This window comes from Jaculus jaculus, chromosome 1 (genome assembly GCF_020740685.1).
Source record: "Jaculus jaculus isolate mJacJac1 chromosome 1, mJacJac1.mat.Y.cur, whole genome shotgun sequence".
NCBI classification, from domain to species: domain Eukaryota; kingdom Metazoa; phylum Chordata; class Mammalia; order Rodentia; family Dipodidae; genus Jaculus; species Jaculus jaculus.
This window is the reverse complement of record NC_059102.1, coordinates 159,434,122-159,450,782: the sequence shown is the minus strand read 5'-3', so window position 1 is coordinate 159,450,782 and position 16,661 is coordinate 159,434,122. Positions and strand designations below refer to the sequence as shown.

General features: G+C 51.0%; 1 protein-coding gene across 1 annotated transcript in view; it reads left to right on the top strand.

Moving 5' to 3' along the window:
* Lrp5 (LDL receptor related protein 5) overlaps positions 1-16,661 on the top strand; it is a 144,141-nt gene that overhangs the window by 91,483 nt on the left and 35,997 nt on the right. Inside the window, exons 7-12 of the mRNA XM_045151411.1 lie at positions 680-851; positions 7,268-7,484; positions 10,023-10,312; positions 12,375-12,601; positions 14,140-14,324; positions 15,913-16,236. Coding sequence (XP_045007346.1) covers positions 680-851; positions 7,268-7,484; positions 10,023-10,312; positions 12,375-12,601; positions 14,140-14,324; positions 15,913-16,236 — 1,415 coding nt within the window. The remainder of the gene's footprint in view (positions 1-679; positions 852-7,267; positions 7,485-10,022; positions 10,313-12,374; positions 12,602-14,139; positions 14,325-15,912; positions 16,237-16,661) is intronic.

The window sequence follows — 16,661 nt, the reverse complement described above, 5'->3', positions numbered from 1 at the left end:
TCCTGACCTTCTCCTAGCTCTCGCCACTGGACTTGGTTTAGTCACTGCCCTGTGGGCTTCAGTGTCCTTACCTGTAGAATGGGGTGGGGGACAGACATCAAGACTTCTCCTAGCCTATGATCCTCTTTGATCCAGAGGATCTGGGGAGATGGGATAGGCAGTGTGGCATGACAACACCAAGGTCCAGGGAAGAGTGTTTCAGACACAAGGCAGAGTCGGGCGGGGGGGGAGGGTGCAGAGTTGATTAGAGGTGGTGAGAGTTGAGTCTATGGCCTGGCCTCATGTGGCCTGGCCCACCACCCCTTCAGGATCCAGTTGTTGTTGGGATAAGAACAAGTCACCCACTCTTGACACGTGGGAGCCCCGCCGCACTGTGAGGAGGCTCTCCCCTTCCCCCCAGTACTCAGTTCTCTAGTGCTGGATCCTCAAGAGCATGGCTGCTGTAGCTTGACCTGTGAGAAGAGAGCCAAGCTTACAGCCCCTGGGAGTCCAGGCCCCTCAGTGCTGCCCATGGTGTGGGGTTCCCTAGGATCCCTAGGCCATATGCTAACCTGTGTACATGCTCAGTTGGTTTATACCAAGTGCTTCTAAGGGTGGGTAAGTCAGGAGAGGCTTGGCCCTCAGAACTGGGGTACAGCAAGACAGGACAGACAGTCATGGCCATTTGCTTCTTCTTCAGCCTCATGTACTGGACAGATTGGGGTGAGAACCCCAAAATCGAGTGTGCCAACCTAGATGGGCGGGAGCGGCGCATCCTGGTGAACACCTCCCTTGGATGGCCCAATGGGCTGGCCCTGGACATGCAGGAGGGCAAGCTGTACTGGGGGGATGCCAAGACAGACAAAATCGAGGTAAGTCACACCCACGTGGCAGGTTGGGGTGGAGGCTCATCCGCTCAGAAAGCAGCTAGGGGTCTGAAGAGATGGCTCACCAGTTAAGGTGCTTGTCTGCAAAGCCTAACAATCTGGGTTCAGTTCCCCAGTATCATGTAAAGCCAGATGCACAAAGTGGAGCATGCATCTGAGTTCATTTGCATCTGCTCAAAATCCTCGTGTGCCCTGGGGGAAATCAGAGTCAGGCAGTTTTCAGGGGAGGTCAGCAGTGAGAGAATATCATTGCGTCTATATTTTGGGATTTTAGATACTACCTTACAATGGGGGGGCAGGAGCTTGGAATGGGGTTAAGAGATTATCCTTCCCATGAAAACTCAAGGAGCTGCCTTTAGAACCATTTGCTGGTAGAGTTCCCTATAAATTATGTTATTTCCTTTAAAAAAAAAAAAAAGATAAAAAGAAAAGAAAAAGAAGCCAGGCGTGGTGGCGCACACCTTTAATCCCAGCACTCAGGAGGTAGAGGAGGGAAGATATCCATGATTTCGAGGCCACCCTGAGACTACAGAGTGAATTCCAGGTCAGTCTGGGCTAGAGTGAGACCCTACCTCGAACCCCCACCAATCAAAAGGAGGCAGAGACAGGAGAATCTCTTAGAAGCAAATGAGAGACCTTGCTTCAAAATGAGGTGTGAAGTGAGGGCCAACACCCCAACTTGTCTTCTCATTTCCTCATGCATCCTGTGGCACACACTTGCCCACACCCACAGGAACATTCATGCACATCATACACACACCAAAAAAGTAGCTTTCAGTGTGTTCGTCTGGCTTATGTGGGCGTTAGAAATTGAACCTGGGTTGTCAGGCTTTGCAAGCAAGCCTCTTTAACCACTGAGCCTTTTCCCACCCCTCCCACCCTGACATTTATTAAAAAACAAAACAAAACAAAAAACTGTGCTGAAGAGATGGCTTAGGTGTTAAAGCACTTGCCTGCAAAGCCTAACAACCCAGGGTTGATTCCTCAGTACCCAGTAAAGCCAGATGCACAAAGAGGTGCATGCGTTTGGGGTTTGTTTGCAGCGGCTGGAGGCTGTGGAGCACCCATTCTCTCAGTCTTTCTTCTCTCTCTGCGCTTGCAAATAAATTAAAAAATAAAATAAATAAAATTTAAAAATCACTTATCTGCATGTGCTTGAGCGTATGTGTGTGTGTATGTGATCATGTACCAGGACTTATTGCTTCCTCAACTCAATGCCAGATGCTTGCACCACTTTTTTTAAACAAATATTTTTGTTTATTTTATTTATTTATTTGAGGGCGACAGACAGAGAGAGAGAAAGAGACAGATATATGGAGAGAAAGAGAAAAAGAGAGAATGAGCATATTCACAGGCAAGCGTTTAACTGCTAAGCCATCTCTCCAGCCCTTGCACCACTTTATGTGGCCATCGGAGACCTCAAGCAAGTGCCTTTAGCCAGTGAGCCTTCTTCCCAGATCTGTCCCCTCAACATTTTGTTTGTTTGTGTTTTGTTTTTTCAAGGTAGGGTCTCACTCTAGCTCAGGCTGACCTGGAATTCACTGTATAGCTCCAGGCTGGCCTTGAACTCATAGCAATCCTCTCACCTCATCCTCCCTAGTGCTGGGATTAAAGGTGTGCCCCACCACACCTAGCTTGACACTTGGCATTTTTACATGTATTCTGGGGATCCAAACTCATGTGCTTGCATGGCACTGTACCCAGTAAGCCATCTCCTCAGCCCAAAGCTAGCCATGCTTTCTATCCTGTGCAGAGCTGCCAAGTCCTGTTCCAGAAATCCGGTCTCCTCCGTCCTTTCCTGGCCCCAGCATTTGTGGGTGCCCCAGCATGGGTCTGGGTCTTCCTGAGCTTGGCTGTGGCTCAGTGCCCTCTCAGGAGTTAGATGGCCACGTCCTCTCTACCCTATCACCTCACACTTAAAGCCAGTCCTTGCTTGGGTAAGGGATTCTTGGATGTGGCTGTCCCCAGGCAAGGTGGAGACTGCTGACTTGAGCCACTGACAGTCCCTCCCCATGCTCCAGAGTCTGGGAAAGCCCAGGACTAGCTGAGCAAATTTTCTAGATGTGTTATAGTGGACAGGGTAAGGGTGAGAAGCTGAAGGTATACCTTCTTAGTATTCAGAGTGTAAGGTTTGGGGGTGGATCCCAAGCACCTCAAAAACATTAAAAAGCAATAAGTCCATTGTGTGGGGGGGGTGTGGGGAGAGGCCACTATGGGATAATTCCTATCCCTGTACAGCCAAGAGCTTCTCACTGCAGGCTTCATGCTTTGCCAGGTTGGCGGGTGGTCTGTAATCTGTGAGCTAAGGAGTGACGTGGGGTGTGGTTCTTTAGTCCCCAGGGAGGCCCTGCTGCTGGGCCAGCCCAGAGATCCCAGTCCCACTGCCTGACTGGCTCAGGAGAGCTCCAGTCGTCGCCCCCCCCCCCCCACATTGCCTTAGAACAGCCAGGGAGAGGAAACAAAGGCAGAGAGAGCAAAGAAAACAAGTGGCTGCCATCCACCATGGGCTGCCCCCTTCCCAGCTTCTCTGTGGGCTCCTTTCACTGTCCTAGAGTGGAGCCAGGAGTGTGCTTTTCATTTCAGTTCATTTCGACATTCTGGAAGTTCAGTTTTATACTAAAGAATATTGGGAGGGGGCGCGCTGGGGCCATGGCTCAGCGGTTAAAGGTGTTTGCTTGCAAATTTTGCCAGCCAGCCATATAAAGCCTGACATAGAGCTGGAGAGATGGCTCAGAAGTTAAGGCACTTGCCTGTAAAGCCTAAGGACCCAGGTTTGATTCAACAGTACCCACGTAAAGCCAGATGCACAAAGTGACGCATGAACCTGGGGTTCATTTGCAAATACTGAAGGCCCTGGTGCACTCATTCTCCCTCTACCTCTGTCTCTCAAATAGATAGATAGATAGATAGATAGATAGATAGATAGATAGATAGATAGATAGATAGATAAATAAGCCGGGCATAGTGGTGCGTGCCTTTAATCCCAGCACTTGGGAGGCACAGGTAGGAGGATTGCCATAAGTTCAAGGCCACCCTGAAACTACAGTGAATTCTAGGTCTGCCTTGGCTAGAGAGAGACCCTACCTCCAAGAAAAAAAATAATTCTAAAGCTGGACATAAAAAGTGCACAAGCATCTGGTAAGTATATCTGGCTTGGAATGGACCTTAGCTGTAGGATGATTGCCTACCATTCATGAAGCGCTGAGTTCCATCCCCAGCATAGCCCGCCAGGGCAGGGTGACACATGCCTATAATTCCAGTCAGTGCTCAGGAGATAGAGACAGGAACATGAAAAGGTGCACAAGGTGGCATATGAGTCTGAAGTTCGTTTGCAGTGGCTGGAGGTCCTGGCATACCCATTCCTTCCCTCCCTCCCTCCCTCCCTCCCTCCCTCCCTCCCTCTTTCCCTCCCTCCCTCTCTCCCCCCTCAAATACATAAATATTTTTATTTATTTTTGTTTTTCGAGGTAGGGTCTCACTCTGGTCTAGGCTGAAATTAACTATGTAGTCTCAGGGTGGCCTCAAACTCATGGTGATCCTCCTACCTCTCCCTCCTAAGTGCTTGGATTAAAGACATCTGCCACCACTCCCAGCTAAATAATTTTTTTTATATATATATAAAAGAGAATTCTGACCTTGAGTCTTTTCTTTTACTGGGTGATGATTATGTTCTTTCTACCATCTTCCCTCCCTCCTTTCCCTACCACTACTTGTCCCCCGCTAAGGAAGAGCAGGGTCCCTGTGCTTCTCAGAGCCCTGCCTGTCGCCAGCCCTCCCCACCTGTACTTCCTGATCCATAAGCCCCCAGGTGGGCGAGCTCTACCTGATGTGTGCTGCTGAGGGTGGCAGGCCAGACTCCCAGGTGTTCCGCCAAAGCTGGTGACCCGTATGTCACATCTGTGTGCATCCTTGCCATGGAGGCAAAATGTAAAAGTGAACCCTAGACTGCGTGAATCAAGGCTGTCCATTGCTGACCTGAGCCATGGACAGAGAGAGAGAGAGAGAGAGAGAGAGAGAGAGAGAGAGAGCGCGAGTGCGAGCGCACGCTCAGCCTGGGGATTGGTGGAGCCAAGCACCTGGCTTCCTGGTGAAGCTCTGTGTGCACTGGGCTATTTATTCTCCGAGTCCCTGGGAATGGCTCTGATTGACTCATTCAGAATGGCTCCACGCTGGGCTTGGCCATAGGCTTCTGTTTTGTAATATTCTCTGGTGGTTTAACTACTGACTGGTCTGATCCTTTGCTGTAGGTGGAGACACTGAGGTTCATGGGGTGCAAGGACTTACCCAAGGACATTAAGCACTATGCTGGGTGGGGCCCCTAACTAAGTGCCAGCACTGCCCGTTCTTGCCTGGTGGCACAGCAGTTTTGTCCTCGGCTGGTGAACTTTAGAAAAACCAGTATCTTTTTCTCAGCATTCGGTCTGCAAAACGACATCTCTAGCTCTTCTCATGTGTAGGAAGTGGAAAGTGGCTCCGGAGCCAGCCGAGGCTTGCCTTTTGTCACTGCTCTGTTTCACCCTGCCCCGAGAGCCCCCCAAGGCCTGGAGGCTGCCCCCCGCTGCCATGGAGTCACGAGTCCTCAGAGTCCCCGCTTGTCCCTGGTGTCTGTGGCCTTTACCTTGGGAAGATCTTTTGTATTTGACTGGTGGCTTTTGTGATGGTTATTGATTGTTCTTTGAGACAGGGTCTCATGTAGCTCTGCATAGCCTTAAATTCGCTTACTAGCTGAGGATAACCTTGAACTCCTGATCCTCCTCGCTTGTCTCGAAAGGGCTGGGATTACAGGCCTTCAGCACCATGCCTGGTTTTGTGCTGCTGTAGATCAAACCTGCAGCCTCATGTACGCTGGGCAAACTCTACCTGCTAAGCCACATCCCTAGCTCTGGTGGTTGCTTTTTATTTTGGTGGTGGTGGGGGGGGGGGTTGAGTTAGGGTCTCGCTCTAATCCAGACTGACCTAGCATTCACTATGTAGAATCGGGCTGGCCTCAAATTCAGAGTGATCCTTTTACCTCTGCTTCCTGAGTACTGGGGTTAAAGGCTTATACCACCACCACACGTGACTGTTTAAAATTTTTTTTTTATTGGCAACCACCATTCATATAGACAGTATACCATGATCACAATCCCTTCCCACCACCTTCCTTTTTCCCTCTCTCTGGTCATTCCCTCTTCACTAACTCTCTTCTTTCTTTTCCTCTAGTCTCTCTTCTGTTTTGATGTCATCATTTCCCCCCTTGTATTGTATAGCTCTTGTGTAGGTAGTATCAGCCACTGTGAGGTCATAAATGCCACAGCCACTTTGTGTCTGGAAGACAGTATTGCAAAGCCCTCTTGCCCTTCCTTTGGCTCTTCCATTCTGTCTGCCACCTCTTCCACAGCAGTCCTTGAACCTTGGAGGGTGTGATAGAGATGTCTCAGTGCTGCGCACTCCTCTGTCCCTTCTTCTCGGCACTTTGATGAGTTTTGCTTCTTCTCAGTGGTCACCACCATCTGAAAAGAGAAGCTTGTCTATGATGGTTGCTTTGTTTTGTAAAAAGTATTTATTTATTACAGAGAGAGAAAGAAAGAAAGAGAGAGAGAGTGTATGTGAGTACGGGCACACCAGGGCCTCGTGCCCCTGCAAACAAACTCCACATGCATGTGCCACTTTGTCCATCAGACTTTACGTGGGGACTGGGGAATCTAACCCAGGCCATTAGACTTTACAGGCAAATGGCTTTAACCATGGACTTCTCTCTCTAGCCCTATGGTGGTTGCTTTTAATCAGTACTGGTTCTTCTGGAAGGATTTAGCCCTTACATGTCACAGTGAACGGGGGGGGGGGGGGGGGGGGGAGGGAAGTGCCTTAGGTCTTCAGACTTCGACTTGGACAAAAAGCTGCCCGGGTGTTCTGGTCCTATGGGGACAAACTCACCTAGGTCGCTGCCCTTTGACAGTGTGTCTCACTTAGAACACACCCCTTCCCTGGCTACACCTGTTAGCAGGCATTGCTAATGGGTGCCAGACCTTCCTCTTCTGGAGCCCACACCAGGTCCGAGTCCCACCTCTTGGTGCTCCAGACACCTGGGCACTAGCAAGTCAGGACGAGGACTTCGCTTTGCTTGTTCACAGTAGCCACACCCAGAGCCAGGAGGCTGTGGTGGCCGCCCCTGAGCTGAGCTCTGTCTCCGCTTTATCAGCCAAGCATGTGGTATCGCATCATGCTGAACAGGTCATTCGGCCCGAATCCCCCATGATCCGTAGCACCTGGCATTGTCCCTGGCAAGGTGCAGATGAAGTCAAGACTGCTGGGACTTGAACCTCTCTTCCTAGGGCAGCCCAGGCTTGGGGCAGCCTCCAGGATGGCTTTCACGGGCATGGCCCAGGCCCATGCAGACCTCTGCCTCTGCCATCCCGCAGGTGATCAATGTGGACGGGACGAAGAGGCAGACTCTGCTAGAGGACAAGCTGCCGCACATTTTCGGGTTCACGCTGCTGGGGGACTTCATCTACTGGACGGACTGGCAGCGGCGCAGCATTGAGCGGGTGCACAAGGTCAAAGCCGTCCGGGACGTCATCATCGATCAGCTGCCCGACCTGATGGGGCTCAAAGCTGTGAATGTGGCCAAGGTCATTGGTGAGTCTGGGGAAGACCCAGGCCACAGCTCAGCGGGGCCCAGTAGGCTTGAGGAAGAAGTGACAGGTCCAGACCTGGGACTTAAGTGTCTAGCAGGGCCCCCCACTCTGGAGATGGGCAGGACAGGAGGCAGTGACTGTATCTGGCTAAGAACAGGTGAGAGGGAGGGTGGTACATTGTTTAGGGATATAGACTCGATTGTGGATAGAGACCGTGATTTGACATGCTGAGTGCCAACTGCATGCCGGGCCCTGGGAAGGGCTACAGTGCCCACAGTCACCTGTATAGTAGTCTCAGGCACTGCCTCTTGGGCTCTGGGGAGAGGGAGACAAGGCCATGTGGCTAATGGGTGGCCAAGCCTAAGGACTCACTCGGTATGCCTTGCCCTGCATAGGCTGTGCCTATCGTCCACTCTTGCATGGTGGTGACCTTGACATATACCTACCTCTTTCTTACCTGCAAGCAAGGATTAAAAAAAAAATAATAACTTACTTTCTGAAGATAATTCCAAATAAGTTCCACTCAGCGTAGCATCCAGCTGGAGGAACAGGGACAGCGTGGTGGGCTCTGTGGGGCGAGGGCTCTGTCCACCTAGAGTATAGGGCCACGCCTGCACGTCCTGAGCACTCAGGAAGCCTTTACCTGATGAAGAAATGAAGGAAGGGGCCCCAAATGCGCGGGCAGCTTTGCTTACGGTGTGTGGGTGAGGTGGCTCGGGTCAGCTCAGCTGCCGCTAGGTGGCTGCCGTGGTAGGAGGGATGACCGGCTCTGTCAGTGCAGAGGAGGTGATTGGGCTTGAACCTGCAGGAGCAGGCGTGGGCCTGGCTGAGCAGAGGTCTGGCAGTCGAACGGTGTGGGTGTCCTCCACGTGGCTTGTGCCTCCCCTCACTGGCAGGCTGTACGGTGACCTGCAGTCCTGAGGAAGAAGCACAGGATGGACAAGCCTCATTTCACCAGGCACCTGTGAAAACAGGACAAGGCCAGACCCACCTGTGTTTGTTAATCAAGGAAAGAGAGACAAGAAAAGCCTGCCTCCATAGGCTGTGGTTTAAAGGAGAGAAATTGGCTCTTGCTTTCTCTCTCATGATTGAGGGGAAACATTTTCTGTTTTTAGCTGAAATACTTAATATTAAATTAAAAACACTTAGCAGCACATTGGTCACAGTGAGATAACAGGTTGGTCCAGAATAAACAAGCATATTGCTTCCATCTGCTTTAATTTAAAAAGGGAGGTGCTGGAGAGATGGCTTAGCAGTTAAGGCATTTGCCTGCAAAGCCAAAGGACCCAGGTTCGATTCCCCAGGACCCACGTAAGCCAGATGCACAAGAGAGCACATATATCTGGAGTTCGTTTGCATGGCTGGATGCCCTGGCGTGCCCATTCTCCCTCCCTCCCTCCCCCTCTTTCTCTCTCTCAAATAAAAATAATATGAATAACTAAATAAAAACATCTGAAAACAAAAAAAAAATAATAAAGTTGAGCCGGGCACGGTGGCACACACCTTTAATCCCAGCACTGGGGAGGCAGAGGTAGGAGGATCACCGTGAGTTCAAGGCCACCCTGAGACTACATAGTGAATTCCAGGTCAGTCTGGGCTAGAGTGAGACCATACCTCGGAAAACTAAAAGGTCCTTTAGCTGTTGTAGAAGTTACCTTCTTGTGACAAAACCGCAAGCCAGAAACAGGATATGAAAGGAAAGGGATTTGTATCAGGTTATAGTTTCAAGGGTGAGTTTCAACCTGGGCAGTCATATCTCTGCAGCAGCAGGGAGGAAGTAAGGGAGGTTAAGCAAACTGTGGCAAATGGGACTGGGCTGTAACACCCCAGGCCTGCCCCCAGCAACATAACCTCCAGTAAGACTGCACCTCTCAAAGGCTCCACCAGTTGGGGATTAAGTGTAAGGCTTCATCATAAACCCTTGAGGCTAAGGGAGGGCGGAGGGGTGGGGGGCAAGCACACATTTTACATTCAAACTGCCGTAGCTGTCTTGGACAAACCTGAGTTTTAGAGGTTGGCAAAGGTGTCAGTGGGTCAAAGAATTTTGTGGAAGGATGGCAAGAGCCAGTCCCACCAGCAGGCCAGGATCAAGAAGGAACAGCTTGGTCAGGAAGAGTGGCTGAGATCCTGGCATTGTTGGTCGTTACTGGTCTGGATGGAGCTGAAGTTAGGCTGCCTGGGTTTGAGTTCTCGCCAGGCTGCACTTGGCTTGCTGATGACGTACGATACCTTCCTTAACCGCCTGTTGCTGTCTGTCCCCTTACAGACATGGATGAGCTTAGCTCCAGTCTCCCAGAGAGTTAAAGCAGGTGACACCGGGCATCGGTGCCTGGCACATGGCAGGGCCCTGCTGTGTTGTCACTGCCACTTGACCCTACTAGGGAGGATTAGTTGCCACCATCTGGGGCTTTCTTGCCCTCCTTGCTCTTTGTCCCCACTTAGTGTGTGGCAGAAGTAAAGCCATAGACAAGTGGGATTGAGCACACCGTCCTCCCTCCAGAGGGATGCCAATATTGAGAGCTGTGCCCTCATCCTGTAGGAACCAACCCCTGTGCGGACAGGAACGGCGGGTGCAGCCACCTGTGCTTCTTTACGCCCCACGCCACCAAGTGCGGCTGTCCCATGGGCCTGGAGCTGTTGAGTGACATGAAGACCTGCATTGTCCCTGAGGCCTTCCTGGTATTCACCAGCCGAGCCGCCATCCACAGGATTTCCCTGGAGACCAACAACAACGACGTGGCCATCCCCCTCACAGGTGTCAAGGAGGCCTCTGCACTGGACTTCGACGTGTCCAACAACCACATCTACTGGACGGATGTCAGCCTCAAGGTACCACACGTGAGGCTGAGATGCCTGCGGCTTTCAGTAGGAACCTTGCCTGTGATGTTACTGCTTTATGCTTCAAGGTTATTTATTTATTTATTTTTTTTCAAGAATTACAGTATGGGAGGCTGGGGAAATTGCACTTGCTGCAAAGTGTGAAGACCAGAGTTCAGCTCCCCAGCACCCATAGAAATGTCAGGCAGAAATGTCATCCCAGAAGTGCCAGGAGGCAGAGACCAGGGATCCTTGGGGCAGCTGGCTTGATTAGACTGCCCCGATTGGCAAGCTCTGGGTCCAAGTGAGAAAGCCTGTGTCAACCAGTAAGGTGGAGAGCGATCAAGGAAGACACCTGCTGTCGGTGTCTGGCAGCCACACCCGTGTGCCTGTGCACTACACACATATGCATGCAGAGAGAGAATTAGAGAACTATACATGGCTCAACTCAGGGTAACAAAACACAAATGCCTTGACTTTATTTTTTTAATTTTTATTTGTGTGTGTGTGTGTGTGTTGTGCGTGTGCGCGTGCGTGCTAGGTTCTCTTGCCACTGCAAATACGTGCCGGGTGCTTGCGCCACTTTTTGTGGGTAGCTTGGGAATTGAACTTGCAGGCTTTGTAAGCAGTTGTCTTTGACTGTTGAGTCATCTTCCCAGTCCCCGGTGTCTCTGCTTTAATAAGGAAATACAGATGATTGTCACGGCCTGGCCTGCCAGGAGATCCGCCTAGGGCTTTTGTCATGTGAAATACTTGTTAGCACCTGACATCGCCCCATACCATCCCCACAGCCCATCTGCGCTGCAGATGTTCTCCACTCAGCGCCACTGTCTCTAACGTGTTGGAGGGCACGTACAGGAAGAGACTTGCTGTCCTCTAACGTGGGTCTGTGGGCCGTGCTGACTGTAAATGGTTTTATTGGAACGTAGCGATGCTCATGTGGTTAGGGAATGGCTGTGGCTGTTTTTGTGCTTCTGTGGAGGAGTGGGACCTGGGAAGTCTATACTCTGAGCCCCTTTCCAGAAAAACTTACTGGTGGCCATCTTGAAGTATTGGCTGATTCATGCAGTTTAGGCCCTTGACTTTTTGGGTTTTCGAGGCAGAGTCTCACTCTAGCTCAGGCTGACCTAGAATTCACTATGTATTCTCAGGGTGGCCTCGAACTCACAGCCATCCTCCTGCCTTTACCTCTCTGCCTCCTGAGTGCTGTTCTTAAAGGCATGCACCACCATGTCTGGCACTTGTCTTTATACACACACAACACACGCAGCCCTTATACCTGGCTCTGTGCCACTATTTGTGTTACATATTTTAAAAACAGATTTTGCTGGGCGTGGTGGTGCACGCCTTTAATCCCAGCCGAGGTAGGAGGATTGCTGTGAGTTTGAGGCCAGCCTGAAACTCCATAGTGAATTCCAGGTCAGCCCGGTCTAGAGTGAGACCATACCTCAACAACAACAATAACAAAAAACAGATTTTTACTGATACACACACACATATATATTTTGCCAGGTAGGGTCTCACTCTAGTCCAGGCTGACTTGGAATTCATTAAGTCTCAGGGTGGCCTCAAACTCACGGTGATCCTCCTACCTCTGCCTCCCGAGGGCTGGGATTAAAGGCGTGCGCCACCCATGCCTGGCTTAAGGTTTTTACTGATTTTAAGTTATAAGGGTTCTTTGAAGAAAAAGAGAACTATGAGCTAGGGAGATGGTTCAATGGATGGATAAAGCACTTACCTCACACAAGTGTGAGGACCAGGGTTTGAATCCTCACTACCCACAGGTGGGAGTGGTAAGCCAACAGTAATCCTGGTTCCTAGCAGGCAGACAGGAGGTCCCTGGACAAGTTGCCTAACCAGACTAGCCGAATTGATGAGCTCTTTGTTCAAGTGACAGACTGTGCCTCAGTAAACAGTGGAGAGCAAAGAAGGTAAACACCTGATGTCTGTCGGTCTCTGGCTTCCACACGCCTCCACGTATATGTGTACCCACACACACATGAACATACATGCACATACAGAAGGAAAAAGTTCTGGTTTGTAAACACGGCTCTTTCCTTCCCCTGGACCTCAGACCATCAGTCGAGCCTTCATGAACGGCAGCTCAGTGGAGCACGTGATCGAGTTTGGCCTTGACTACCCTGAAGGCATGGCTGTCGACTGGATGGGCAAGAACCTCTACTGGGCCGACACAGGGACAAACAGGATTGAAGTGGCCCGTCTGGATGGGCAGTTCCGGCAGGTGCTTGTGTGGAGGGATTTGGACAACCCCAGGTCCCTGGCCCTGGACCCCACTAAAGGGTAAGAACTGTTTTCATCTGTCATATGCGTCCCTCCCACCTGTCCACACCAGCCCAGGCAGTGATCCAGTTGGCCCCACTAGGCATTCTGTAGGTACATTGTACTGATTGCCTTTAGCTTGGAAGGTTGCTAGGGCTGGCAGGATCCTGGGAAACCATTTAGCTCATTTCCCATGGGGAAACTGAGTCCAGAGTGGAAGCTGCTACTAGCACTGAGCTGGCTGCTTTCGCTGGACTATTCAGTGAGCCACCTGGGCCAGTGTCTGTGTCTCTTAATTTTACTCACATAGAAACTCAGGCTCAGAGAAGCTATGGTTGGTCAGATCAGCACTACATCCAAACAACAACAACAACAAAAAAACGAAAAAACAGGCTGGAGAGATGGCTTAGCGGTTAAGTGCTTGCCTGAGAAGCCTAAGGACCCATGTTAACCAGATGCACAAAGGGGGCGCACACTTCTGGAGTTAGTTTGCAGTGGCTGAAGGCCCTGGCACACCCATTCTCTCTCTCTCTCTCTCTCTCTCTCTCTCTGCCTCTTTCTGTCTGTTGCTCTCAAATAAATAAAAACAAACGAACAAACAAATATAAAAAAGCCATCTCAGATTCAGACAGACCTCCTTTCCTTGTTGCAGGGCCATCTTGCTCCTCAGAAGTGGCCTTGGACTTAGATTTGGGGCTGAATGCAAAGGCACTTCTTGTGGGCCCCTGAGCCATGGCTATGTTGAGAGGCAGCCAGGCACTGCCCTGGGCACTGGGGCCACATGGGTCAGAGTGCAGTCTCTGTGGACCCAGGTGTCCCTTTCCGTGCCCGCCCTGCAGATCATCTGAACCCTGCCCGGAGCACATGCTGTTTTGGTAGCTCAGGATGTTAGGCAGGATGAAGAGAGGTCCAGGTGTGACAGCCAGTTTCCTGCAGTGCGGGTGTGAATGCTTTTTTTCTTTTTTTTGGATGTACTGTGGAAGGAGGAGGAAGAGCTAGCTAGTGCTCTTTAGTCTTTGGTCCAGTTTTCTACTCTCTTCATCCGTCTGTATTTGCCATGTCCCTCTTGGTTCACAAACCGTACCGCCACCCCACCAGCTCAGTCAACTTCATCCCCTGCCTGGGTGGTCTTTCCTGTGATTGCTTCCTTTGCACGCTTTTGTCTATGACCACATTTAAGTATTTTATTTTCCAACCTGTCTAGGAGGAGGCAGGACAGCTCCTGGGGCAAGTCAGGGCTGCCGCAGGGATCTGGCCCCTTCTTTTTTGTTTTTGTTTTTTTTTAGTGTTTTTCAGAGGTAGGGTGTCGCTCTAGCCCATGCTAATGTGGAATTCACTGTGTAGCCTCAGGCTAGCCTCGAACTCACGGTGATCCTCCTACCTCTGCTTCCCAAATTCTGGGATTAAAGGCGTGAGCCACCATGCCTGGAATAATAAAAATGGGGATGCCACTGACTGGCCTCCTCCAGGAGAGAAGGCCGAGGCCCTAAAATGGTGACTGCTCTCTGCCCTGAACCCTGTGATGAGCAGTGACTCACCTCTTCCCCGCTGCCTTCCAGCTACATCTACTGGACAGAGTGGGGCGGCAAGCCCAGGATCGTGAGAGCCTTCATGGATGGGACCAATTGCATGACGCTGGTGGACAAGGTGGGCCGGGCCAACGACCTCACCATTGATTATGCTGACCAGCGTCTGTATTGGACGGACCTGGACACCAACATGATTGAGTCGTCTAACATGCTGGGTGAGGCTGATGGTTGGCAGAGTGGGTGTCCAGGGAACAGCTTACTGACCTCTCCTCACCAGTGACTTGTGCTGGCCTGAGTGCCTTATACCAGAGTGAGGCATGAATACAGCCACGAGTACTCGCTGACTTCACCTCGGCCTGGGGTGTGAACTGTCCAAGTGCCCTTGCCATAATTATATTGGTATAAGCGTGATGCACTCCAGGGCTAGATAAGCCCTATGGCAGGACTGGAATTTGACCTGCCACCCCATGGCAGAGATATTCATTGGTAGGGAAATTGAGGCCCAGGGCCATTATGGGACTTGTCTACACACTGGGCAAGGGATTAATGGAGTCCCACTAAGACTCTAGGGTCAAAAAATTTTATAAGATTTAAGCCGGGCGTGGTGGCGCATGCCTTTAATCCCAGCACTCGGGAGGCAAAGGTAGGAGGATCGCCGTCAGTTCGAGGCCACCCTGAGACTACATAGTGAGTTCCAGGTCAGCCTGGGCCAGAGTGAGACCCTACCTCGAAAAACAAAACAAAACAAAATAAATAAAATTTTTTTTTAATTATTTATTTATTTGAGAGTGACAGACACAGAGAGAAAGACAGATAGAGGGAGAGAGAGAGAATGGGCGCGCCAGGGCTTCCAGCCTCTGCAAACGAACTCCAGATGCATGCTCCCCCTTGTGCATCTGGCTAACGTGGGACCTGGGGAACCGAGCCTCGAACCGGGGTCCTTAGGCTTCACAGGCAAGCGCTTAACCGCTAAGCCATCTCTCCAGCCCAAAATAAATAAAAATTTTAAAAAGTATTAGATTTATATTTGGGCTGGAGAGATGGCTCAGCTTTTAAGGTATTTGCCTGCAAATCCTAATGACCTGTGTTGGATTCCCTAGTACCCATGTGAAGCCAGATGCAGAAAGCATTGCAGTGGCTAGAGGTCCTGGAGCACCCATACACACACACACACATGCGCTCTCTTTCTTTCTCATAAAAAATTTAAAAGGGGGGCTGGAGAGATGGCTTAGTGGTTAAGGCATTTGCCTGCAAAGCCAGAGGACCTCTGTTCAATTCCCCAGGACCCACATAAGCCAGATACACAAGTGGGGGATGGGGGGGCTCATGGGTCTGGAGTTTGTTTGCAGTGGCTAGAGGCCCTGGCGTGCCTATTTTCTCTCTCTCTCCTCCTCCCTCTGTCTCCAATAAATAAATAAAAATAAACCAGAAAAAAAAAGTTCATTTATTTATTTATTTACAAGCAGAGAGTGACAGAGAGATAGAAGGAGAGAATGTGGTCATGATGGGGCCTCTAGCTGCTGCAGACTCCAGATGCATGCACCACTTTGTGCACCTAGTTTTATGTGGGTATCAGGGATTTGAATCTGGGCACCATGTGCCTTTCTCTTGCACGTGCATCCTGGGGTAGAGGTTGCTGGGTAGGGGATTTTGGCCAGTCTGTTCATTTTCTGAAGCCATTGAGGCTTTCTGGCTTCAGCTGTGGTTTTTGTGCTACAGGGGTGGCCTGCCTAACCTGGGACACCCTGAGCTCTGGTGGCCTGACTGTTCCCTGGCTGACCTGTGTACTGCGTCCCCATGCAGGGCAGGAGCGCGTGGTGATTGCTGACGACCTTCCACACCCCTTCGGCCTGACACAGTACAGTGATTACATCTACTGGACTGATTGGAACTTACACAGCATCGAGCGGGCTGACAAGACCAGCGGCCGGAACCGCACCCTCATCCAAGGCCACCTGGACTTTGTGATGGACATCCTGGTGTTCCACTCCTCTCGCCAGGATGGCCTCAACGACTGCATGCACAACAACGGCCAGTGCGGGCAGCTGTGCCTTGCCGTCCCCGGAGGCCACCGCTGTGGCTGCGCCTCACACTACACCCTGGACCCCAGTAGCCGCAACTGTAGCCGTAAGTGTCTTGACCCCCTCCCCTCAAGCCCGTGCCTTAATTCCGCATTAGATCATCTGGCACTGGGGAACTGAGGTGGGAAAGGGCTTCTCATGTAGGGGTGCCATGGGGTACGTGGATTATTGGGCAGGTTGTAGGCTGCATGATGCTGCTTGGTGTCTCAGGCTGGGCAAAGGACCTATTGCTCCATTGAGACACAAACAAATGGGGCAAACCCTCAGCCAGTGGGTTCTGTGGGAGGAGCTTGGGATGTGAAAACCAGTCACACAGGAGAGCATCCACGTGCATTGTCAGCACTGTCATTGTCCTGTGTTTTCTGTGGCAGCTAAGACTGTAGCTTATAGGGTGGAGCATCTCAGGCCCCATCTCACGGCCAAGGGACCTGAGATGCTGAGATATGTAGTATCTGCCCAAGACCACCTTAC